Below are 26,607 nucleotides of genomic sequence, written 5' to 3'. Positions count from 1 at the left end.
TCCACATTTGGGCAAAACAAGATTTTGCTCTTTCAAAAAATTGCAGGGTTCAACCCGAGTCATGTGGGAACAGTAAAGCCAGAACCCATCTGAAGCTATATAGGTTCCAAACTTCGAAGCAAAAGGAAAAGAGGAAGATGTCGGATATCTGAGTTTGTTTCAACTTCTGCAAGTTCTGTCATCGCATCCTGTATGTTTAGAATGAGCTGTGTGTTCAAAATTAAAAGACTACTGAGTTATGAGCCTTGTGTTCAAATTGAGCAGTGTTATGTTATGAGCTGCGTGTTCAAAAATTGAAGTATATGAGCTGTGTGTTCAGAATTGCAGTACGTGAGCTGCGTGTTCAACATACAGTATATGAGCTGTGTGTTCAGAATTGAAGTATATGAGCTGTGTGTTCAGAATTAAAGTATGTGAGCTGCGTGTTCAACATAAAGTATATGAGCTGGGTGTTCAGAATTGAAGTATATGAGCTGTGTGTTCAGAATTAAAGTATGTGAGCTGCGTGTTCAACATGAAGTGAATGAGCTGTGAGTTCAGAAGTGAAAATTTATGAGCTGCGTGTTCAGAATTAAGAATGAGCTGCGTGCAAATGAAAATGAATGAGTTGCGCGTTCAGAATTGAAATATGTGAGATGCGTGTTCAAACTGAAGTGAATGAGCTGTGTGTTCAGAAGTGAAGTGTATGAACTGTGTGTTCAGTATAAGCTGCATGCAAATGAAATGAGTGAGCTGTGTGTTCAGAAGAGAAATGTATAGGCTGCGTGTTCACAAGTGAAATGTGTGAGCTGTGTGTTCAAAGTGGGATGTATAAAGCTGCGTGCAAATGAAATGAATGAGCTGCGTGTTCAACTTTTAAAAACTGTGGGCTGTGTGTTCACCATCAAGAGTTCAGATTGCATGTTCACAATCAAAAAATGGGCTGCGTGTTCAGAAGTTCAAAAGTTTGAGTTGCGCGTTCAACTTTCAACAAGTGTGTGCTGCGTGTTCACAATAAAAAAATGGGCTGCGTGTTCAGAAGTTCAAAAGTTTGAGCTGCGTGTTCAACTTTCAACAAATGTGTGCTGCGTGTTCACAATCAAAAAATGGGCTGCGTGTTCAGAAATTCAAAAGTTTGGGCTGCGTGTTCGACTTTCAACAAGTGTGCGCCGCGTGTTCACAATCAAAAAATGGGCTGCGTGTTCAGAAGTTCAAAAGTTTGAGCTGCGTGTTCAACTTTCAACAAATGTGTGCTGCGTGTTCACAATAAAAAAATGGGTTGCGTGTTCAGAAATTCAAAAGTTTGGGCTGCGTGTTCGACTTTCAACAAGTGTGCGCCGCGTGTTCACAATCAAAAAATAGGCTGCGTGTTTAGAAGTTCAAAAGCTTGAGCTGCGTGTTCAACTTTCAACAAGTGTGTGCTGCGTGTTCACAATAAAAGATGGGCCGCGTGTTCAGAAATTCAAAAGTTTGAGCTGCGTGTTCAACTTTCAAAAACTGTGAGTTGTGTGTTCACGACAACAAGTTTGAGCTGTGTGTTCAGATTTCAAGAAAATGTGGGTTGCGTGTTCACGACAAAAGTTTGAGCTGTGTGTTCAGGTTTCAAAAATGTGGGCTACGTGTTCACGCCAAAAGTTTGAGCTGCGTGTTCAGAAATTCAAGTGCTTGAGTTGTGCGTTCAAAATGCAAACCAAATGCTGCGTTATGGACTGAGTGTTCAAATTGAGCAGTGTTATGAGCTGTGTGCCTGAAAATGAGCTGTGTGCCCGAAAAAAGAGGTGTGTGCCCGCAAAAGGAGCTGTGTGCCCGAAAAATAAGCTGTGTGCCCGCAAACGAGCTGTGTGCCCGAAGAATGAGCTGCGTGCCAGAAACGAGTTGTGTGCCCGAAACGAGCTGTGTGCCCGAAAATGAGTCGTGTGCCCGAAATGAGCTGTGTGCCCGAATGAGCTGTGTGCCCAAAAAACAGCAGTGTGCCCAGATAAACAGAATATTGTGTTGTGAGCCGCGTGCCAAACAAACAAAGTGTTGTGTTGTGAGCCGTATGCCAAATGAATGGAATGTTATGTCGTAAGCCGTGTGCCAAGTCTTGCGTTGTGCATGCATTTTATCGCGCTATCTTGCGCACCTCATTCAAACTGTTTTGTGCATTGCATTCATCGCGCTATTTCGCGCATCGCACTGTCTTGTGCTTTGCATATCGCATCGCGCTATCTTGCGCACCTTACCTGCACTTGTTAGTGCATAGCATCGCGCTATCTTGCGCACCTTATCTGTATCGCACTGTTTTGTGCATTTACCCTGCTCGTACTGGTTTGTACACCTTTAGCATCGCACTATTTTGTACATCTATTTAGCACTGTTTTGTGCATTCGCTCTGCATCGCACTGTCTTGTGCACATTGTATTTTTGTATCATTCACACTGTCTTGTGCACTTTCTGGTCTAGGAGATCTTAAATCCTCTGGTCTAGGTGACCTTAAATCCTCTAAAGGTGTAATTCCTTTGGTGTTTGCCGTGCCCGAACGACTTTCGGCGGTCTGGTATAGCCACCTACCTGTGTTTACGGTGAGTTCCTAGGAGACCAACTGAGACGGTGGAAACTAGAGTTCGAATGGCTCACGCCTAGAACGCAAAGGTTCAGGATTTCCGAGACTAAAGTCTGGTTTAAATACCCAGGGGTATATCCTCGGCTTGAAATCTGTATGGCAGCCCCATAGATTGAGATAGCATGTGTATGCACCTCAATTCTGGATATTGAACCAACCTAGTCTGTCACCCTGTTGGAGAATAAGGAAAGCTGCAACCATAGTCAGGAAGAAAAGTAGTACCTGCAGTTCAACCGAGAAAAAACAAAAGATCCCCAGTGGCATGAGGCACGACATTGTATGTACGGTTCATTTGAAGCTGGTGCGACCAGACGAACCGGACGGTATTGTATTCTCCGTGTGAGACGTGGTGAGAATTGCATAATTCTCTTGCATCATTTCTGCATGTAATGTAGTTTGGTTTGATTTCATTCGCCTGCTTAAACTGTCGCATTCATTGTGTATGATTGCTTCGCTACGGCTGCCTTTGCATAATCATAAGTTACGTCCGGCTTTGTGCATATCATTTTGCATCTTGTCCCTTGCCTGCGGGCACATCTTTGTTATCTCGCCTATTTGTCTAAGTCTTCGGCCTTGTCAAAAATGGGTCGTCTCTGAGCTTTGACATTCACTCCCGTCAATTACGACTTCCGAGTTCTGTCAAAGAATGGCAACTGTAGACACCCCATTTTTGACCGACCTTAAGACTCAGACGTCACCAATTGAGCGCTCGGTGATGATAAATATGGTGCTCACTCTGAGGTTACGGAGTCTCGGCTGCGAGCCTTGCCTCCGGACTTCAGGGCTCTTTTGTGCTTTGCCTCGGTTTGCGAACCAGGTCCTATTTTCTCTGTCTTCACTTCCCGAAGGGAGGGAGAGGTCTCGTAGACCATCTCTCAGTGGCCGTAGGTTACGTTTCGCGGCCGTAGGCCAGTTTTTCTGTTTGGAGCCCAGTTTCCGGTTTTCGGAGCCGTCGGCCGTGTGCCTCGGTTCGGGACCGCCTAACCACCTTCGTTTGCTCCGGTTTTGGTATACACCTTATTTCCTCCCTTTTGAGGAACACTGTGGCCTAAGAGACCAACTTCGTGGTCGAATGCCACCTCCGGTGCTTAACAGCCCATTTTTGGGGCCCCGGGCCGCGCGTTTCGGTCCCCGAATCTCCGTTTTGCATCCGTTTTGGTTCATTTTTGGTGGAGACCTTATTTTCATTGTTAGAAAGCTTGTAGGAGGGTGGGAGGCCAGCAATTTTTCTGAAAAGCCAGTTTTATTTCTTCATCGCTCACCGTCGCCCGTTTTCCTCACTAGAAAGCTAATGTTGACCACTCCCGGGCCACTTTTTTTAGCCCTAAACCCCATATTTGTGTTGTACACACCTGGGAGGCCACCAATATGAATAGGTCGGCCAGTAATTTCTCTGACCCTTTTGAACCCCTCTAAAAAGTTGGCTTTTGTCTCTCCTGGTTCACATTTTCTAGGTTTTGACCACATATTTGTGTTGTGCACACATGGGAGGCCACCTTTTTGGGGTGGCCGGCCAGCAATTTTGATTGACCCTTTTGACCCCTGGCCGGCCGGCCAGGGGGGTGGCCGGCCGGCCACTTGAACCTTTTGAACCTGGCCGGCCATGATTCTCTCTCCAAGTGTATTCCAGTTGTGTGAGCTGTTTTTCCCCAGATTCTGTATTCGAGGGGCTGCCTTTCGGGGGGGAAATTTGAATTTGTTTTTCCCCCCCTTTTTTCTTCACACCTCTCCCTCTATGTAACCAGCACCCCTCCTCCATTTCTAGAGGTTAGAGATTTTTGCTAAGGCACACAACCATCTTCCTCCATAGCTCTCCCTTCCAAGCTCTAAAGCCCATTATCCTTAGCCATTTACACACCACCTCCAAGCCTACAACCTCCATACTCCATTCCAGAAATTTGAGGCTATTTTTCAGAGCTTAGGAACACCATTTCTCAGACCAAAAGCTGCTGGAAGTTTGGACTACAAGGGTGAGCCTCATTTCTCTCTCTTTTTGTTCTATTTTGCATGCAATCTTAGCCTTTGTTGCTTACATTTTTGGGCTCCGACCTGAACTGGAAATAGTCTCATTTTGAGCTAATCTTCATGTTTGATCAAGTACTTTTCTCTGTTTGAGGTCTCCTCCTCATCCTTTGTGTTTAATCTCTCTTTTAGGGTTTATCTTGCACGATATTTTAGCCTTGTTTTTGAACATTTATGGGCTCCGAGCCAAACTGTAAAGTGCATTATTTTGAGCCCCTCTTCAACTTTATTGAAGGGCTCTTCACTATTTGAGGCCAGCTACTACCTCTTGCTCTCTATCTCTCTTTTGGGGCTATTTTTGCATCATATTTTAGCCTTACTTGTGAGCATATTTGAGATTTTTCATAAACTGTAAAGTGTTTGTTTTGAGCCTCTCTTCAACTTTTTTTGAAGGCTCTTTACTGTTTGAGACCTTTTACTGCCCTGTTTGCTCAATCTCTCTTTTATGGCTGTTTTTTCATGATACATTAGCCTTATTTGTGAGCCTTTTTGGACTTCAACTTAATCTAAAAAAATTCTTGCTTTGACATCATCTTCATGTTTGATTAAGGTCTATTCTCTGTTTGGAGTCATCTTTCCCCTATGCATGCTTCATCTCTCCATGATTAAGGCCATGCATTAGAGCATTTGCATTGGCCATGGTTTGGCCACTTAGCAACTGAAATCTAGTAGATTTTCAGTGGCTTAGGTGTAGTCTTGAAGGCCAAAATCAGAGGGGGGTGACCCCCTCTCTCCTTGTCTTGTTTGGTGGCCTTTTTGGCCTTCCAAAGAGACCCTATCTTGCATGCTTTGAAGTCACTTTCCAGGGTCAATTTTGTGAGTTCTAAGACTACCATATTTGATTTTCATAGCTTCTTATGCCATGCTAAGTGTCCACCTTGTATGTGCTTAATAATCCATTGCATGGCCCTCTAAAGGAGCTCATCATTTTTGCGTGTATTGGTTGCATCTCCATAGTTATTTGGGCATATTTTCATATGTTTTATTCACTAATTTTTGCTGGTTTGGTAAGATTCCATGTGCATCCTATACCTTCCATATAACTCATGTTTGCTAGCCAATCTTGCATGCTATTTTAGTCCACCATGGTAGCATCTTTTGGCCATGCTTTGAACCGGAAATGTTCATGTTTTGAGACTGCCTTGGCTCTGTCTTTAGACTTCATGATCAAATAATGCATGCTTTGTATAGCTATAAGTCATTCCATGTGCCCAGTTTCGAGTTTCGGGGTTCATCTCATGCACCGGGTGCCTTTTTTCCATGTTTCGGGGCTGTTCAGCATCATATTTCAGTGATGGAATTTGTGAGTTTGTATGCCATCTTGCATCCCTTGCCATGCCTTGTTAGAGTTGCATGTTATGCCTAGGATCGGTCCTCAGTTTACGTGCAAGTATGCACGCATTTCGATAGTCCCATTTTCACCTAATGGCTACTGATGTGAGTGTGGCTGAGGTCCACTCATGTTGGTGTAAGTCCATCGTGCATTGTTTATGCCATTTCATTTCGCAGCATTGTGTATGCTAGGTTGTATGTTAGAGCATTGTGTATGCCTCGTTACATCGTGCATTGTATATGCCATTTCATAGCATTGTGTATGCTAGGATGCATGTTAGGATCGCATTCATGCATGTCATGCATAGTGCATAGTGCTTGGGATAGGAGTTAGCCCAGCACGGGAAACGAGGGACGTTTCGTACTACGAGTGATGGAACGTGTCCCAATTCCCTGTCGCCGACACTCCGGATTACCCATGATGGAGTTTAGGCCTTGTTGTGTCCATATATGCATTCATTTCATATTGAGTCGTGCAAATCGACTCCTCGGCCATCATGCATCGAGATGCGTGATTGGTGGCACAAGGATTGAGGACTACACTCCCTGAAGAGTAGTCATGCATACAAATATGAAAATACTTTGCCATGTCCCTGTGTTGCTCTCTGTTGCAGCAAATCAGAAATCGGCAGCCTTCCGGAGCTTGGCACGCATCCCAAGAACAATTGCAAACAGAGGCGAACCGGGGCATCGCAATGGATTTCCGCACAAGGCAACTCGAGCATGCATCATCTATCATTCGGAACAGAGCTGAGGCGGTCCACGGATTTGCGTGCAATTTACTGCTTTCCTAGATTAATTTGCTAATTAATTAGGATTTTGTACTTATTCGGACTGTACTATTTATTCGGGACTGTATATTATTTATTCGGACCCTCCGAGTGAGGGCACAACTGTAATAAGTGTGCGTGTGTGTGATGTATGTCTTCCAACCCCACGTCTTTCTCCCTTTTATTTACCCGCTTATGATGGTTAGATTAGGGCATGTTTCAATTAACATACAGTATGATAGCATGTTTGCATTCATTCATCTGTTTTGCATGCACCGGGCTCGGCGCATCATACTAACTATATTGCATTTCAATTCTAAGTTGAATACTTGTTAGTTGTAGCATTTCGCATGTCATCTTTAGAATAGCCGAGCCTATCTTAGTCACATCTTGCATGTGTTGCATTAGGCATTTCTGTATAGTTAGGGTCATGCATGGGTTTCTAATCAGCTTCTATTTTGGTTTGGAGTACTCGGTAAGTTTTATGCTTTAGCATCCTTGCATGCGTGTGAATGACTGCCATGATAGCATGCTTACCATGAGGCTATGTGCTTATGTGATATAAACTGCCTGAATGCCTGTGGGTGAAGGCTAAGTTATTTGAATTGGAACAATTCGTTGACTGTGAGTTTTAAGCCCACTAGATAGTGGCAAAATCATGTTTTCTAAGCCCATCCGAGGGTGGCAAATCCACGTCTTAGCCTACTTGCGGGTAGCACCATCAAACCATTTTCAAATAAACAAACATGAAATGTTTTGTTCCAATTCAGGCGACCCAGTCTATACTTGTATGCTGTGTGCATCACATAGTAAATCTAGGCTAATAACCGGAATAAGAACGCATAATGTTTTCAAAAATAGATACCATGATTAGTAGAGGCCGATCTTTGATCGGGCGAGCGGGGGTGCTCACGAAGTGACCTTCCCCAATCGTACCCAAGTTCCCGAGCCGAGGCAACTTTGGTGATGACGGACACGTGGCCTTAGGCAAACGAGTTAGGGTTTCCTAAATTTTCCCAAAATAAAACATTTAGGTGGCGACTCTGTATCTGGCAAAACAGTCCATGTTTGACACTTCTTTCAAAATCTGTTTTCTCAAAACGATTTGCCAGATTTGGACTCTTTGGTTCAGATTTAGAACCGTGACAATTTGAGAGTCCGAACATGTAGTAAGCCCAAATGAACAGAACGGGACTCATCCTCTCCGGACGTTCGGGGACGTCTACACTATGTCTTTGAGTTTCCAAGCCAAAATCCTCAATTTCCAAGCAATTTTCCATCCTCAAGCTTTGATCTCAATTCTCTTTTGGTCTCTCTCTCTCTCTTTCTCTCTCTTTCACGTTTGGGAGCTCAAAGATGACACAATGAGAGTGTTTGTAATATTCTATAATCAAATTAGCCTTATATAGGCTTAATTAGATTGCCTTAATTAACTTGAGTTAAGAGTAATTAATTAGGATTATTTTATTCTAATTAATTGGGTCCGAATCGAATTTCAATTAAACTTACCATAAAATGTTAAAAATTCTAAAAAATACATAAACGGAGTCAATTTCGTGTTTAGATGCTGATAAGGCTTTCAATTCGCATAATAAAACAGAAACGCAAATAGATATTTCTATGACCGACAGATATAACCACAATTAACACATAGCACATACAAGTAACTTAGAATTCCTCTTCATTACTTATTAGGTATTCTTAATCATGGTTTATTAGCTAATCACAGGTCATGGTTGTTACAAGTATAGTATAATTTTATAAATAATTTATATTTGATATCTTAATTATAAATATTATCATAGTGATTAGGTGAAAATATTGAGGAACTCCAACTACTGTTAAAATATTATATGTCATTTATCTTATAAAATTTTAATATTAGGGAACTTAAACTAAAATCTCATTTTTAAAAATTGAAAAGTAAGAAATAATAATTTTTAAGTGATGAAGGTACAAGATTTATTTGCATAATCTAATGCATAAATCACTTGTATATCTATCATTTTGAAATTATTTTTGTACTCTTCACTTTTTTTATATTTTCTCTATTATTTTTTGGGTTACTTTTACACTTTTCAATCCTATACTTATAGATTTAAATTTTTTGTTAGTCTTTATAATTTTAAATTGAATAATTGAGTCTCCACATTTTAAGTTCAATTTTAATTTGGTATTTTTATCCAGATTTGAATGAAGACAGTCACATGCTGAATAAAACCAAAGTGGTGGATATATAACTACAAACTTTTTTCAATTTCAATAAATCAAAAATGTAAAAGGTTTATTATCTTGTTACAAGAATCTTATCTTATTTTTTAATTTTATGCATTTCAATTCCTAAGTTAAAATCCACTCTTTACCTATAAAAAAAGTGTGGTTGCGCCTTGTAAAAGTGACGTCAAGAGAGAGTTTTATAAGAGTCTCCTTCTTATTTTTCTTGTAACCTTTGTAGTTTTATTTCCATTTCCATTTCCATAAAGTCTACTCTCTTTTAATTTTCTAGAGGCCTGAGAGTAATAATACAAGCAAAGTAATATTTGCTGAGAGTGAGAAATTAAGTTTTTTGTTTACTCATTAAAAGGCTTGGAAAATATTCATAACCGACGAAATAATGTGGGCATGGAAAAATAAAATCTTAAAATTAGTATAGTATAATTTTATAAATAATTTATATTTGATATCTTAATTGTAAATATTATCATAGTGATTAGGAGAGTTCTAATATACACACTCCTTATCATATGCACCCCTTAGTTACGTTATTTTCTTATTTAGTTATAATTAATCTTTTTTTTTAGTTATGACATTATTTTGAGATTTTTAATTATGCCTCATTTGTGTCTAGTATGGCATTGTTTGAAAAGTTAGCTATTTGACTTTTTGGCTTTTTCAGGCCTCATTTGAGGATCGAATATTTTAGTCAAAAAGTCACTATAAGTTGTCACATTACTATTTATTTTTTTACACATTTTTCCATAAAAAACTAAAAAGTTATGAAAATAGCCTATTCTCGAACGAGACCAGTCTGGCTAAAATAGTTGTGTTGGGGAAGTTGGTGGTTGGTTGGTTTTTTCTTTTTAGCTGATTTGATAGTTGTGAGAGAAAAAATGAAATGATTATGAGTTGAATATGATATTTTGTTTTGATCTTAATTGGAAAGTTGGCTATTTTAATTAGCTATTTAGTTTTTTTTTTGACTATTTTAACTTGGTTAAAATAGTTGTATTTGGGAAATTGTTTTTTTTTAGTTGATTTGATGGTTGTGGGAGAAAAAATAAAATGATTGTGGGTTGAATGTGATATTTTTCTTATTAATTATTTTATCTTTTAATAGGCTATTTTAGCCTAACCCTTTTCCCAAACGCCCCCTTATTAATTATTTTAGCTTATTTTGTCTTTTAGTGATCTATTTTAGCCCATCTCTCTTTCTAAACAAAACCTATGAGTTTTTTTTTTTTTTTAGTTATGGCTTAGAAAGTATGAAATTATGTCATTTTCTTATATAATTATAAGGAGCATGTTTAGGAAGTTGGCTATTTATTTATTTTTAACATTTTAGCCTGACTAAAATAGTTGTGTTTGGGGAGTTGATTTTTTTTTTTTTGTGCGTGTGTGTTTTTGTTTTTTGTAGTTGATTTGATGGTTGTAAGAAAAAAAAAGAAATGATTATGAGTTAGATGTGACATTTTGTCTTATTAACAATTTTAGTTTATTTTATCTTTTAGTGGGTTATTTTAATTCAACTCTTTTTCCAAACACCCCAAGAGTACATATGGTACCCACAATATTATTTAAAAAAATTCACATCATATATAAAAACACAATAAAAATTAGTAGCTCGAATTAAGCTTGCTCGAATGGCTTGAATTTGTGATTGTCGAACGATGGTTGGATGACCGGTGCAACACTTGTCTACTGTAATTGTCACCTTGTTGATCGTGGCTAGCTTGAATTTCATCTTTTCCCAACTGACTCGAATTTTGGCTTTCCAGTCAACCGACTCGTCATTTGGTCAGTTGTTCGGCAAGAAAGTTGATAGTTGCAGTAGATAAGGTAACAACCACGGTAGACAAGTGTTACACTAATCATCTAGGTGATCATCTAACCGATCGACCAACAAAAACAAATTCACACAAATTCAATACAAACTATCGATCTTTATGCAAAATATTATTTTATTCAATGTCATTATCACATCACCGTGTCCAGTCATTCACAGCCATTTCGGGGGACATTATTGTGCCTATGTTTGGGAAGTTAGGTTTGAAGATTTTTTAGTTAAAATAGTCACAAAAAATAAAATAAAATTTTTAGTTCAATAAGACAAAACATTATATCCAATTTATTATTATTATATTCTTTATTTTACAAAAAAATTAAAAAAATCAAAAACTTTTTTTAAATCAAGCTTTTAATTCTAGACTTAAACAACAAAAAAATTAAAAAATTAAAAAATCAATCAATTGATTCCAAACGAAGCCTATGTGGATTTAGTACCACCCTTACCACCACCCATAGATTTATGGACTCCACAAATGCCAAGGTGGGCAACAAGCCAATCGGATTTCAAATCCCATCCTCCCCATTTGGTTCCAAACAAAACAGGGACCCAAAAAAGAAAGAAAGAAAAAAAAAAAAAAAAAAAAAGTATTACGGCGCATGTTAGCGAAAACCCTAGGAAGGATTCTTCCTGGTGTGACACTAGTGTTGGCAAAGTCGCATCCAGCCAGAGCCAGCCCTACAATATCCACCACCACCACCATATCCACACTCCCCAAATATCATCTGCTCCACAACGCCACTCTCATTCACCTCACCTCACAACATATACACACCCAATCTTTCAGCCCAGTAGGGCTTCGATTCGTAGAAATGGACGCAGCACCACAAGAAGTCCACAACAACAGAGAAGCTTTCCGTCAGGCGGTGGTGAACACGCTCGAGCGCCGCCTCTTCTACATCCCCTCTTTCAAGATCTATCGCGGCGTCGCCGGCCTCTACGACTACGGTCCTCCCGGTTGCGCCGTCAAGTCCAATGTCCTCGCTTTCTGGCGTCAAGTCAGTAATTTCATTCCCCAATTTTTTTTTTTTAAATTTTAAAAATTCATTACAAAACTATCAATTTGATTTGTGATTTCACAAGCTCATGTAATTCAAATTATTCAATTAATTTGATTGTAAAAAAATGTCATTTCAAAGTTCTATACTTAACCATATAACAAACACCTATCAAATCAAGCTTAACTGGTCTTCAATTGGACCAACATAAGCTGAAATCAGAAACTTCATGGACTAAATAGACGAAATCGATAGTTTATTTGCTGATTGCTCGCTGCCATAGCACTAGGTCACTCCGAATGGTGGAGGTTGCTATTAATTTATATTGTTCATAGGATAGGACTTGTAAATTGAATTCTAAATTTGCTGTGTTTTTACTTGCTACATAGTTGTTTTCATATTTTGTTTGCCTTCATGATAGAGATGTAAATGCTAACTGCTTGCTTTCATGAATTTTCAAAAAAAAAGTTGCACAGTGCGGTGCAATGCATTATGCATGGATCCGTATAATGTATGCTACGTCGGGAGGCAAATCAGGAACGGGGGAGGCTTATTAATTCTTTTTAGAAGTTAGAACCATTTGTTGAATAATTTTGTCTGCTTCTATGTTAGTTCCGAGCTTGTTGGCTGTTGTTGTTCAACATTAGTTTAGCCTAAATTGGTGGGCAGGGACAATGTGCACATAAAAAAGAAGATATCATGTGGAAACTCAACTACGCGTAGGGACTAGATCATGCAATTACTGTTCTCAATTTGACTGGAATTAACCGTCCAGACTGTATTTTTGTGGCTTTAAGTCTTCTATACATTTTTGTTTTGTTTTGTTGTTATCCTTTTTTAATCTCTCAAGTTTGGTACAATTCGCTGCGTGTTGATTGTCTGCACCTTTTTTTAAGTTTAGTGAATATTACGGTATCATGGTTTGTTCCTTTTTCAGCATTTTGTTCTGGAAGAAAACATGTTGGAAGTCGATTGCCCTTGTGTTACACCAGAAGTTGTGCTAAAGGCATCAGGTCATGTTGATAAGTTTACTGACCTCATGGTTAAGGATGAAAAGACTGGTACATGTTATCGTGCTGATCATTTACTCAAAGATTTTTGCAAGGAGAAACTCGAGAGAGATCCTAATATCACAAAGGAGAAGGCCTCGGAGTTTAGGCATGTTCTTGCTGTATTGGACGATCTTTCTGAAGAAGAATTAGGTGCAAAGATTAAGGAATATGGTATTACTGCTCCTGATACTAAGAACCCTCTGTCTGCTCCATATCCATTCAACTTAATGTTTCAGACCTCTATAGGTCCATCTGGTTTGAATCCTGGGTAAGAATACTTTTATCATACTTACATTGTGTTTTCATAACTTGCAATACATCTTTAATGAGCTTTTTCTTTAAATTGTTTAAAATTCATATGGCCTTGTCCATTTTGTACCCGATACGAACACGGATACAGATCTAGACATAGGACACGGTGATTTCAAAAAAATGGAGACACGGACACAGCGCGAACATAACAATAAAATATGTTTTCATATATTTTTATTTGCTATATATATTAATATTACATCCATAAACAATCAATATTAACAAAAACTAACTCTAATTATTATTATTTTTTAAAAAGCACTTTTAAATTAATACTTATAATTTATATATTTTTTTATGGATGATCTATTAAGTATTTAAATCTAAGAAAAAAATAATAAATATTCAACATTCATCAAAAGCTATAAAGAAAATGGGAGAAAAGGCAACTTGGCTGGTGTGTCCCTGAAAATAAATTAATTAAATAACGGGACACTCCATATGGTGTGCTCCATATTTGTCCCCGTGTCCGACATGGATACGGCACTTATTTTGAAGTGTCAGTGCTTCAACTTACTTTTTTCATGATTTCCCACTGTAATATGCTGCAGGTATATGCGCCCTGAGACAGCACAAGGCATTTTTGTGAACTTCAAGGATTTATACTACTATAATGGCAACAAGCTCCCTTTTGCTGCTGCTCAGATTGGTCAAGCTTTTAGGAATGAGGTTTCATTTGTCTCTAACTGGTGCATTTATTTGCATGAATATCCTTGGCCATTTGTGGCTTAGGTTGCATTTATTTTGTCATTGGAAGTGAATTTTTAACTGACTGGCTTTCCATTGTTCTAGCTCATGTGTATGGTGCTGGTTGTCAATGGCTGCAATAGTTTAGTAAAAGGTGTAGGATAAAAGAAGATGTCATAGTAACAATAACAGTGGTAGTGGTGCTAGCACTGGCAATAGAAGTGGTAGTATGAGAAGTAGTTTGGTTTAGGTGCCACTATTATTGTTGATTACTTACAATATGATTCAAAGAAAAAAGAGGATCAAAGAAAAATGAATTGTTTGAACAGACAGTAAGAAGAAGTAACATGAAAAATGATATTTTTATGATCAATGCATTTTTTTTTCAACATTTATAGTAGTGGTATATTATAAGTTATATCCAGTTCTTCTCAGTTTCTTCCACTACCTTTTAGAGTTATAATTAGAGCATGATGCTGAAATGGTATTTGAACATTTGTCTACAAATGATGAAGCCAATTGAAATCTGGCATTGATTTCAAAATATTGCAGATATCTCCTCGCCAAGGTCTGCTAAGAGTCCGTGAGTTTACATTGGCTGAAATAGAACATTTTGTGGATCCCGATGATAAGTCACACCCAAAATTTTCTGAAGTCTCAAACTTGGAATTTCTAATGTTCCCAAGGGAAGACCAGGTGTCTGGACAATCTGCAAGGACAATACGCCTTGGTGAAGCAGTTTCTGAGGTTGGTTTGACTTGTACCATTCTAACAGTCTTGCTCCTCTCTTTCTTTTACCTTAAAAAACAATTACATGGTTCCCAACTCATCGGGTGTTTTTTTTGTTGGTTAGGGCATTGTCAACAATGAAACGCTGGGCTATTTTATTGGGAGGGTATATTTATTCTTGACATACCTTGGTATAGATAAGGAGCGATTAAGATTCCGGCAACATCTTGCAAATGAGATGGCACACTATGCTGCAGATTGTTGGGATGCTGAGATTGAATGCTCTTACGGATGGATTGAATGTGTTGGTATCGCTGATAGATCTGCATATGATTTGCATGCCCACACGGTATGAACTCTATGATCTTTTTGAGGAAAAAATGTTAAACTATTACAGACCTGTCAAATCTAATTTTTATTTGCTTAATTACTAAATTGTGTGGTAGGAATCTCAAAAAAAATAAAATTATGATAAAAATTGACGAATATGAAAAGACCAATAAGACAATAGCTTTGTTTGTGATATTTTATGCTAGAAGATTGCCTGAAAAAATAATGTGAATCATATCCTGGTCTTCTGAGGAGTTCTCTTTATTTCTTTGTTGTAGGATAAAAGTGGTGTGCCCCTTGTGGCAGCTGAAAAGTTTTCAGAACCCAGAGAAGTGGAGGTAACTCTCTTTATCTCTGTTGATATATATATATTGTGTCTAATAAAATTCTTATAAACCAATTTTACCTTTGATTCAGAAACTTGTTATAGCTCCAGTTAAGAAGGAGCTGGGCCTTGCATTCAAGGGTGATCAGAAGATGGTGGTTGAAGCATTGGAGGTATAGTACAAATTGTTTGTTAGGCAATGATTTGATGGAAATTGACTTTGATTCTTTGTTTCATAATTGGTGGCTTAATACTTTGTGTCCGGCACTGTATTGCATGTTTGGTGGCTTTTTAAAAATTTCTTTCCTTATTCATTTTGGGGGTAGAGAAGCAAAAAGACAAATGAGATCTATACCTTGTAGATTTCTTAAAATGAAAAGTTTGCTCACAATAATGGAGGCCAAGTTTCTGCCTCTGCTGTCATGAATTACAATTATAAAGGTCTCAACATTTTCTGTTTGCCTGCAGGCAATGGGTGAAAAAGAGGCTATGGAAATGAAAGCCACTTTGGAGTCTAAGGGAGAGGTACAGTTCACTGTGTGCACACTTGGCAAAGATGTCAGTATAATGAAGAACATGGTGACAATCTCTAAGGAGAAGAAGAAGGAACATCAGAGGGTTTTCACACCATCAGTAATTGAACCATCTTTTGGTATCGGGAGGATAATTTACTGTCTTTATGAACATTCCTTCTATACAAGGCCTAGTAAAGGCGGGGACGAACAGTTGAATGTTTTCCGTTTCCCTCCACTTGTGGCACCTATAAAATGCACTGTGTTCCCATTGGTTCAGAATCAGCAGTATGAGGAAGTTGCTAAACGCATTGCCAAATCATTAACTGCTGCTGGGATCTCATATAAGATTGACATAACAGGTATGCAACACATGTAGGTATAAAGTAAGCATGTTGACTGCCTGTTTTATTTTGCAAATATCTTCAAAAGTTATTGAGGTCTGAAAATGTAGGCGTAATTAAAGTTATTTATTTCAGTTTCTGTTGGATTTGGGTTGAAATGGCTTTGCCCATGATGAGATGAAGGTGTTCTACTTGCTTAGGTTGAGGCATGGTTTTACACACAAACACACTGAAGTTTGATGCTATTTTTACTGTAACTTGAAGGGTATACTTGTGCTTTTTTTTTTTTCTTTTTTTTTTCCTAGACCTAAAAATTTTGAACTGATCATGGAAAAATGGTTTGAGAGGCAAATGACAATATAGTACAGAATTAAAATCATGTAAATTTTCAGCTTCTATATCCAGATAGATATTGATCTCTTTATGTTAACAGATAGTGAAGTTGTAACTCCCATTATGTTCTGCTAATTGTTCATGAGGTAAGGTATAGACGACATATTTTCTGGAATTTCCTGTGTCTGCCCGTCCCATCTTTACGCTGCACTCCTTTTTCCCCCTTTCTTTTTCATTTTTTTATTGCATAAGTGAATTGCTTGAAGAATAATTATTAAGAAGGTTTCGAGTACTGGAGAAAATGGATCCATGTAGTTGATTCTTAAGTAATTTGAACCAAGCCTTGTTGAGTTGAGTTGATCTGTCATGCTCAAGGTTTTAAAAAGCGGCCGCAACCGTTACGTAACGCCGTTACGTAACGGTTGTGGTGGTTGCCGCCACCCGTTACGGCCGCTTTTGCAGTGATTGAGATTCACAAGTGTGTCGGCCGTAGCGGCCGCTATAGCGGTCGTAACGGTGCCGTAACGGCCGTAACGGCTTGTTACGCACTGTTACGTAACGGTTCTGAATTGCTTCTTTCGAAAAAACACGCAAAAAAAAAAAAAAATGAAAATAGGGGAAGAGAGATAGAGAGAGAAGAGGGAAGATGGAGGAGCAAGAGATAGAGAGAGAGAAGAGGGAAGATGAAGAGCATGTTATTGATTTGTTGAAGCTATAAGACTTATGCTATTGTATTCAGTTGCTATCACTCAACCATTTTGTTTGTGTGTGTCTATCTATATATTGTTTGAAAATAATAATAAGTGTGGTCATTATCTATTTGGCTTGATTAAAATATATATGTATATATATTTAAGCTTTTATTTATTCTTTTATTTTTGTCATTGTTTATCTTATATATAATAGTTAGTGATTGATTTTTTGTATAATATAAAGTTATTAATTATTAAAATAAAATGTTAAAAACTCAGTTTATAGTGATATAAAAATACGAAATATATTAGATCAAACTTAAAAATTTACAAAAATTGATCAATATTTATTTTAAAATCCAATAAATATGATCATGGAAAAAAATGTGCATATCGGTAAGGTTTTTTCAAATTGTGCGAAAAATAAAAAAATTCACGGTTCCTGTTACCGCAACTGTTACGCTACGGCCTTTACACCCCGCAACCACAACTGCAACCGCAACCGCATCACCGCCACCGTTACGGCGACCGCAACCGCTTTACGCTACGGCCGTTACTCATGCTATTCTTATTTTTCACAATTCCTTCCATTTTGAGGTGGTTTAGGATATAGGATTTTTGGCTAAAAAAGCCAAAACACCAAAACCTTTGGGGTGCATCAAAAAACATCTGGCTATACCAGTGTAAAAAAACCAATGTACCCTCATATATACTTTTTTTCGGATAGTTAAAACAATGGTAAAATGGTAATTTTAGGCAAAAAGCCAAAATATCACATCAGCCTTTTACATTTTTCCATACAACTAAAAAGTCCATTCCCATAATTGTTTTTCACCTCACAATAAAAAAGCTAAAAAGCCACTAAAAAATCCAAACCCCAAACACCCACTTTTGTGTCCTCAATTATTGGCTGTTCAACTCTTCTCATGATGCATTCTTCATTTTTGTTTTGTCTCGTTTTATTTCATTAGTCGTTATTTCAGCTTTAAGAGAATTAAGCCTTGTTTTGTTTGTCTCTTGAGAGACAATTTTTGAGAAAAAATTTCGTCCGAAATCACTTCTCTTTACTACACATTAATCAATCACTTTTTCTCTCTCCTCTCTCTTCACATTCTATACATCAATCAAATCATTTTTCTTCATACTTTTCTATTCAACTATCCAAAATTCCAAAACTCCAAAACTATTTTCAAAACATACAAAAAATTTGTAAACTCTTTTTAGAAAATTATTTTTCAAATTTTTTTTACAAATACAAACCAAACATGGCCTTAATGTCTCCCTGTTGAATTTTGCCGACTTGCTTTAGTGCTCTGATTATATTTGGTGAGAACAAGTTTTCTAGTTAGATATAAGTTTCCGAACTGGGTTACACATTTAGACTAGATGTGTCTTTGTCAAAACCATTCCAAGGATTCTCGAAATGCTTTTGCTTTGTTTGGTGTTTATTTGTTTGAGGGAATGGATGAGGAAAGCGAAAGGAAGGAAAAGAAAAATCAAATTAGAGACTCCAAATTCCTTGTTTATGTTTGGTTAGAGCAACTCTAATGGTTAATGCTATAATAGCTCTGCTAAAGCTATAATTTGGCATGCTACAGTAGCAAAATACCAAAATGTTGCAATGTTGCCACAGGGTAATGCCATTTTGGCACAATGCTAACCAACTTTCCCTCCGTTTTTAGGTGGTGTTTGAGGTTTGTTTTTTTGAGTGATTTTTTGTTTTTAGTCTTTTGTGATCTTTTTTAAACTTTTTTTTTTCAAAAAAAATAAAAAAATAAAAAAAAAATATTTTTACATTCTATGCGACCCAAAATGTTTTTTAAAAATTAAAATATTGAAAAAAATTTAGATCTTTCTATTCACCCACCATTTACATGCCATTAAAAAAATGGGCAAATTATAAATTACCAATAGGTTCTACTTTTGGAAATTATTACCCATTAAGTCCTATTGGTAAATTTATTAGTCTATCTTGTTTTTATGAATAAATTTACAGTGATAAATTTATTAATAGGATTTAATGGGTAATAAGTCTTAAAAGTAGGACTTATTGGTAAGTACCCTTAAAAATTTGAAAAAAAATATTAACTATCATTCTCATATACTATTATGATCTATTAAAACCCACCATTTTTGAATACATACCTATCACCTACTTAGTAGGTATGTTTCAAGAATGGTAGGTTTCAATAGGTCAGAACAGCAGTGTTCATGGGTCAGTTTGGCAATAAATTTAGAACTAATTCAATCATAGTTTTTGAACCCATAACTAAACCAATGATGCACTAGAACCAATCCAACCCAATCCAATGTAGCTCGGGTTATAACTACGGTTCCACTATATTAAAAATAAGTGAATCAATCAATAATAAATAATTAAAAATAAATAAGTCTTTAACATTTAAACATAACACAAATAAAGAGTAAAATATTGTTTAATGCAAACTAATACAAATTAAATCCAACTAAAGCTTAAACATAACTAATACAAAATAAATCCATTAGTACAATTAATACAAATTAGATCAATTTTGAAATCTAACTCAATCTTCCAGGACTAACTTTGTTCATCTAATAATTTTTGTATGTTGGAAATTATTAGGTGCAATCACGTTCATTGTAATAGACCAATTATGTGAAGACATTAATATAAATAAAATTTTAATAGGGGGGCAAGATGCCCCAGTGGTAAGGGCGCACACGTGACTGTGTGGGTAAGGCGCACGGTCATGGGTTCGATTCCCCACTGGGTGAGTGCTTGTAGCAGTTTGAAAGGGGTACACGGCTTCCCCCGGGTTACTTACCCCGCAGGATTAGTCCTGGCTTCCCGAAAAATCAGAGGGTTGGGGATACCTGCGTTATAAAAAAAAAAAAAAAAAAAATATATATATATATATAAATGGGTTCGGTTTTCGGGTTGGTTTGGTTTAAGTAAGGCATAAACTAAGAACCATGGTTTGGTAATTTGAAGAACCAGAACCAAACCAATGCACTAAAAAACTAACCCAACCCAACCCAACCCAACCCAACCCAAAGAGGTCGGTTTGGTTCGATTCTTCAGTTCATTGGGTAATTTGAACAGCCATAGGTTAGAATAGTAGATGGGAATGGTAGTGCTTTTTTTTTTTCAATTTTTTTAATGGTATGTACATGGTGGGTGAAATAGAAGCTATGAAGCATGGACACCTCTCTGAAGGGAGCGTATGAGTGTCGGACACGGACATGCGCCGGACATGTGGTGGACACGTGTCGGACGCTCTATGGGAGGTGTCTCCTTTTTTTTTTTTTTGAATTTTTTGCAGTCGGACACGTTTGGGACACCCAGCAACACGTTTTGGACACTTAGAGCGTACAAAATGTAATTTCAAAACTTGTAAATGGGGTAAAATGTGTAAAAACACAAAATTTTGCTTTCCTAAACTAAACCCTAACGTCGACAAAGAGAAAGGGAGGAGAAAGAGAAGAGAACAGAGGTGAAGAAAAACCTGAACCTATTGAAGCTCAAGAGGGTGAAGAGCCAGTTGATCGATCTAGGGCTTCGAGGTATGTCCTTCGTTCTTCTTTTTTGCTTCTTCTTTGTTCAGTTCGATGGTGTTTGAAGGTCCTCTCTCTCTCTTTCTCGCAGTTCATCACGCTCTCTCTCTTTGTTTTTCGCAGGCTTTGAGGTATGTCATTCGTTCTTCTTTTTTGCTTCTTTTTTCTTCTTCTTTCTTCAGTTGATGGTCTTTGAAGGTACTCTCTCTCTCTCTCTCTCGCAGTTCATCACTCTCTCTCTTTGTTTTTCGCAGTTCATCACACTCTCTCTCTCTCTCTCCCCTGCATCGTCTCTCTGTTTTGTTTTTCTCTTTTTCCTTTTATAGTCCCTAATTAAAGATATTTTTGTATTAAAATATCTTTTTTTTAATGACAAAAACCTTACTTTTTTTAATTTATACCTCATCATGCTCCCTTTTTTCCCATCTTTTTATTTTTTCTATTTTTTTTGGTATTCTTGTTTGCTTAACCTAAACATACATAACACTAATTATTTTTATTTATTGGAAAAAATTAATTTGTTAAATGTTTTTATTAATTTTTTAGTGTTATTTTGCATGTTTAATTACCTTCCAATGTTTTTTTTTTTCATTTTTTTTAGATATAATAAATAAATAAAATTATATATATTGAATGTGTCCCCAGCGTGTCGTGTCTTCCGTTTTTTGAAAATTTGCGTGTCCGTGTATTCATGTCGTGTCTCGTGTCTGTGTCCGTGCTATGTAGAATAGAAGGATCTAAATTTTCTTTCAATATTTAATTTTTTTGGTTTGTCTAATTGTGTAGAACATAAAGTCATAATTTTTTTTTTTAAAAAAAAATAAGTTTAAAAAAGATTATGAACGCCAAACAAAATCAATAAAAAAAAAAAACTCAAAAAACTAAACCCAAACACCATCTAAAAAAGAGAGGGAAATTTGCCAAAATGGCATGTCACCAATGTGGCAACATTGCTATAATTGGGCATTTTGTTTTTGTAACCTGCCAAATTATAGCTTTGACAATGCTATTATAGCATGAACCATTGGAGTTGCTCTTAGGGTGGAAAAATGAGAAGAAAAAAATAGGCAGTTCTCAAAAATCCATTTTCTTGTTTGGTTACCCATAGAAAAATGGGTAGCACACATGATTTCTCTCGCGTCTTGTGGTTCTTTGCCTCAATGTCAACCATGCCAATGCAATGGAAATTCTATCCTCTCAAAGCAACGATCATATTAAGTGAAAAAGAGAACATTGAATAGAAGCCAGTCAAGAAGACCCAAGTCTTTTCCATGTTCCCTTGAGACGGTGTTCTTCATTAGTGACCTAATCTATGAGGTATGTCATGTTTTTTTGCTTTTTCTAACCATGTTGTAGGTGCTTGTAGACGTGGAGAGAAGGTTTCTTCATGGTGGTATTACGTGGGTTGTGGAATATTTAGATTAATCCTATGTAGTGTTGTTTGTAATGATGTACAAACTCTCGGACGTACTTTGCTTTTTGAGTAATCTATTGATGCATTTTATGCTTTACAAAAAAAAAATGCGGGATCCATACATGGCGTTAAGCTTTTGTAAATTAGTAGATTCTTTGCATGAGCTTAATGAGTAATGGTGTCTCAAGTGATACGTTGTTTTCTTCTTGGTTAATAGTATAATATAACTCGTTTGATTTCCCTTCCCACCAGAGATAGTGGAACTCATTTTTTCTATGATGTATATTGGCAGGATTTGATGAACTTGGTGACTAACTAATTTTATACAAATGGGTTCATATTGCAGGTACATCAATAGGGAAGCGTTATGCAAGAACAGATGAACTCGGGGTTCCCCTTGCCATTACAGTGGATTCGACAACTTCAGTGACACTCCGGGAGAGAGACAGCAAGAAACAGATTCGTGTTAATGTAGAGGAGGTGGCATCTGTAGTTAAGGAGGTGACAGATGGTTTGAGCACATGGGCTGATGTGCAGTGGAAATACCCAACTCATTCATCCACAACTTCTGAGGATTAGATTTGGGAGGTTTTAATGTTTGCTGATTATGTTATTTTATGTTGTCAAAGTTGATTTTGTTAACACACAAGTTATAATGTTATATCAACAGGATTAAGTGAATGCATAATTTTTTGCGAGGGATTTTTATGACTTTTAACACCAATTTACTGATGCCTTGTGTCATAGGATTACTGTGTGTTATAGACTATGATTTGCCAATTCAGAGCTACAATTCAGTTCTCTTCCTATATACATGTAACTTCTTTACTAGAAAGCCAAAAATGACTGATGCAACATACAGAATCAAATAAGCTTATCACATACATCGATTACACACTGAAGAGTTTCCAGTTGCTAACGCTACTCAAACCTAACCTTTTATAGATTGTGTTTGATTCATAGATTTGGATAAAAATTTGAAAAGGGAAAGGAAAAGTTGAGTAAAGTGTAAATAAAATATGAGCTAATTTTTTTTCCCCATTTTTTGCCTTTGCCTTTACTTTTTTTTTAAAAATATCAATCTAAATTCATAATTTAAACACAACAATGTCCAGTGTTCTCAAAGGTCTAACAAAATATGAGTTTATGGGGTTAGTACTAGAGGAGCAAAAGACTCAGAGGTCACTCTTAAGTAGGGCTACATATGATAGGGTCATTCAATCATATAGTGGTAAATCGTGATTCGCAGCTTGAAAGGCTTATCCTAATAATCTTGTATGCCATTGCTTGGGTGGTTGTAGGGGTGTTCATGGATCGGTTTGGTACGGAATTTAGAACTAACTCAATCATGATGGGTTTCAAATTTTTAGAGTCAGAACTAAATCAATCATGTACTAGAACTAACCCAACCCAAACCCATGGTTCCACTATATTAAAAATAAGTGAATCAATCAATGACAAATAATTAAAATAAACAAACCTTTAACATTTAAATACTACAGAAACAAAGAGCAAAATATTATTTAATGTAAACTAATACAAATTAAATTCAACTCAAATTTAAATATAACTAATACAAATTAAATCTATTAATATAACCAATACAAATTAAATCAACCTTGAAATTCAACTCAAATTTCCAGTACTTCTTTTGTTCACTTAATAATTATTATATGTGAAAAATTATTACACGCAATCAAGTGTATTGTAATAGATCAAAGTGAAGACATGTCAATATAAGTAAAATTTTAAAACATATATAAATAGGTTCGGTTTTTAGGTTGATTCGGTTGATGTAAGACCAAAATCAAGAACTAACCCAATCCTATCGATTTGACGATTTGAATACTCAGAACCAAACCGATGCACTCAAGAACCAACCCAACCTAACCTATAAAGATTGGTTCAGTTCTGTGGTTGGCCTTAAGGGACTCACACTTGTGACCTGGATTTAACACCCCAAGCCCGTACCGTTTGAGCAACCCTTTGCGGTTTGGCTAGTGTTCTTACTTCTTCAATTTGCTTGGTTTCACCTTTCTTTGCTACGTTCGTTTTCTTGATAAAACTCTCGTACACATTCGTTCACATTAAGTAAACATTACATGTTATTTCAATAGTTGTTCAATGACATTTGTTCCACTTTTTACACACACACACAAAAAAAAAAAAAAAAAAACCCAATGAACATAAAGTATAATGTTCATGGGTGGTGCTAGATCACACAGTGATTCAACAGCCCGACCTTGGCTGTATGATGCGGCTTGGTGATGTGGCACTGATGTGAAAAATAATTTAAAATAATTTATATTTATTTATTTATTTTTTAATTTTTACAGTTACTGTTTTATAATATTAACAACATTACTGATTAATAATATTAATATCACTCCTATTCTTACAATTTCAGTTGTTTAATTTTAGGCCCACTATACTTCCAAAATAAGAACAGCATCCAAAGGTTTTTGGCGTAGGGCTTTGGCGTTTGTAAGCTTCTAGTTTCTAGAGGTGGCTAACATCAACTTTTTTTTTCATTAGATCAGACTCAGTACAGATCTGTTTCATTTCTTACCTCAGATTGTAACTCTAGACACTATTATATTTGGATATCTAGGTGACCTATGGAAACAACTCTCAATATAATAACATAGAGAACTAGCACACCGCACAAAGAAATACATTATTTAAAACAAATTTGCATAGATAGTAATGGTGTCTATAAACTATTTAGATTGCCAGAATATTATTTGCTCTAAGAAGGCCTGAGATCTAGATTTCTTTCTTAGCTTAAGAATACTCTGAGAAAATCTGTGTCCCTTACAACTGAAGGCCCTTTATATAGACACTTCTGGATATCAAATTCGGAATTCAAACACACTTAATACAGTGCAATAATTTACAACGTGGGTTCGGATAAAGTACCATTATTAAAGTTAAAGCTGAAATAAAGATAAGGCTAATAAGATAAGGCCAACATAAAGATAATGCTAGGCTGGTGTGGTCCCTTCAATCCATAGTATTTGCAAGATTCTGTTAGCCTTCATCACCTATGACGTCAGCATAATCATAATCTCCATCGTCTTCTTCGATCATGGCATCTATATCAGCTTGTTCTTGCTTCATCATATAATCTCCCCAAAAATTACATTCTCTTTTTGATAAAAACTTGCCAGACTCTACCTCTCCTAGATAATTATATATAGCTTCATTAGGTAATCCTGTTGGAAAATGGTTTTATATAGGCATTTTTTGAGCCCATTTTGGGTGGGCTCCAAACGTCTTTTGGGGTGGGTCCAAAAAGGTGACGTGTTCCTTGCCGCGTGGCAAGTCACACGGTGAAGACGGAACGCCAAAACCATTTATGAGTGAATGAGAAGTTAACGTCGTTTTCGGGTCTAACATTAATTTTTATTTAGATAAAATTCATTTGAATTTTTTCAATAAAAATTATTGTGGGAATTTAATTTAATTCTAAATTCAAATTTTGGGTTTCTTAGTGGTTTCCTAAAATTTGTCAAATAGATTAATATTTATATTCCAAATAGGTTTTAATAAATCTATTCCACTATTGGCTTTATTTGATTTAACTATTCATATAGTTTAAATATGAATATTCCAATAGTTTGAATATTTGTTAGTTTGAATATTTGTTTGCAAGGGATACTTTTTTCAATTAGTTTGAAAATCTGTTTGAATAAATATGTTCAAAATAGTGCAACGGATACTTTTACAAAAAAGGTTTGAAAATATTGTTCCAAGCAAACGGTCAGATCCTATTTCAAACTGTACCTGTTGGGATTCCTAAAGCACCTATTGACCATGTTTCATACCTGTTGACCATGTTCCATACCTGTTCGGGCTGTATAAATGTTGCCTATATATAGAGCCATTTGGCAGCAGTCTAAACATCCAGAAAAATTCAGTCTGTTGATTGTCCTTTTGCTGTCCTAAATTCTGCATTGGTGCATTATTCTTCATTTTAGTATTAGAATAAATTTCAGAGAGTTAGAACACAGGTTTTGTTCGCCGAACAAATTGTTTGGAGTACTACTACAATTGGTGAAGATCATTGTATCCTGGGAGATAGACGCCACTCAACCGTAAGTACCGTAGCGGGGCGAATCTGTCTTAAGGACAGAGTGTCACACACTCGACTTGGTCTTAATTTTATTTGGGTTCGATAAATAAATCTGGTATGTTATTTATTTGTTTTGTTTGAATTTTTCAAGTTTTTTCTTTTATATACACAGAAGATTGTTCTAACAATCTTAAGACAGATTCGAATTATTTCTGTTTACAGAATTTTTCGTTTGTTTTCCTTTTTATTTCTTCGTAAATCATTTCGGAAGAAAATTATTTTCTGTGAATTTACAAAATAATATTCTGGTTGGAAAAACAAATAGTGAATATATGCTATTTGACAGATAGTAGTAATATGCTGTCTCTTTTCTTTGACAACAACTAGTAGTACGATACTGGTGTCATTAACAATTCAGAATATATTTTTGTGGAATTTTTTCAGAAATTAATTTTGGGTTTTAGAAATTATTTTCTGAGTTTTCATTAATTAAAATTCT

At 36.4% G+C, this 26,607-nt stretch overlaps 1 protein-coding gene across 1 annotated transcript; it reads left to right on the top strand.

Moving 5' to 3' along the window:
• Positions 1–11,218: 11,218 nt before the first annotated feature.
• Positions 11,219–22,735, top strand: LOC114270892 (glycine--tRNA ligase, mitochondrial 1). Its single transcript, XM_028212518.2, has 9 exons — positions 11,219–11,769; positions 12,707–13,089; positions 13,685–13,802; positions 14,373–14,567; positions 14,674–14,898; positions 15,158–15,217; positions 15,297–15,377; positions 15,673–16,078; positions 22,380–22,735. The coding sequence occupies exons 1-9, from the start codon at positions 11,371–11,373 to the stop codon at positions 22,610–22,612; spliced, it is 2,100 nt and encodes a 699-aa protein (XP_028068319.2). The 5' UTR covers positions 11,219–11,370; the 3' UTR covers positions 22,613–22,735.
• Positions 22,736–26,607: the final 3,872 nt, after the last annotated feature.

This window comes from Camellia sinensis, chromosome 15 (genome assembly GCF_055761805.1).
Source record: "Camellia sinensis isolate YWXY chromosome 15, ASM5576180v1, whole genome shotgun sequence".
NCBI lineage: Eukaryota > Viridiplantae > Streptophyta > Magnoliopsida > Ericales > Theaceae > Camellia > Camellia sinensis.
Note: the sequence above shows the minus strand (reverse complement) of the source record. Positions and strands in the feature narration are given on the sequence as shown.

Bases quoted from the DNA above. Each gene is read 5' to 3' on its own strand.
- LOC114270892 (XM_028212518.2), top strand. From the start codon at position 11,371: ATGTTAGCGAAAACCCTAGGAAGGATTCTTCCTGGTGTGACACTAGTG. The intron at 11,770-12,706 runs GTCAGTAATTTC...TTCCTTTTTCAG, and splicing joins TCCTCGCTTTCTGGCGTCAA to CATTTTGTTCTGGAAGAAAA. The intron at 13,090-13,684 runs GTAAGAATACTT...AATATGCTGCAG, and splicing joins CCATCTGGTTTGAATCCTGG to GTATATGCGCCCTGAGACAG.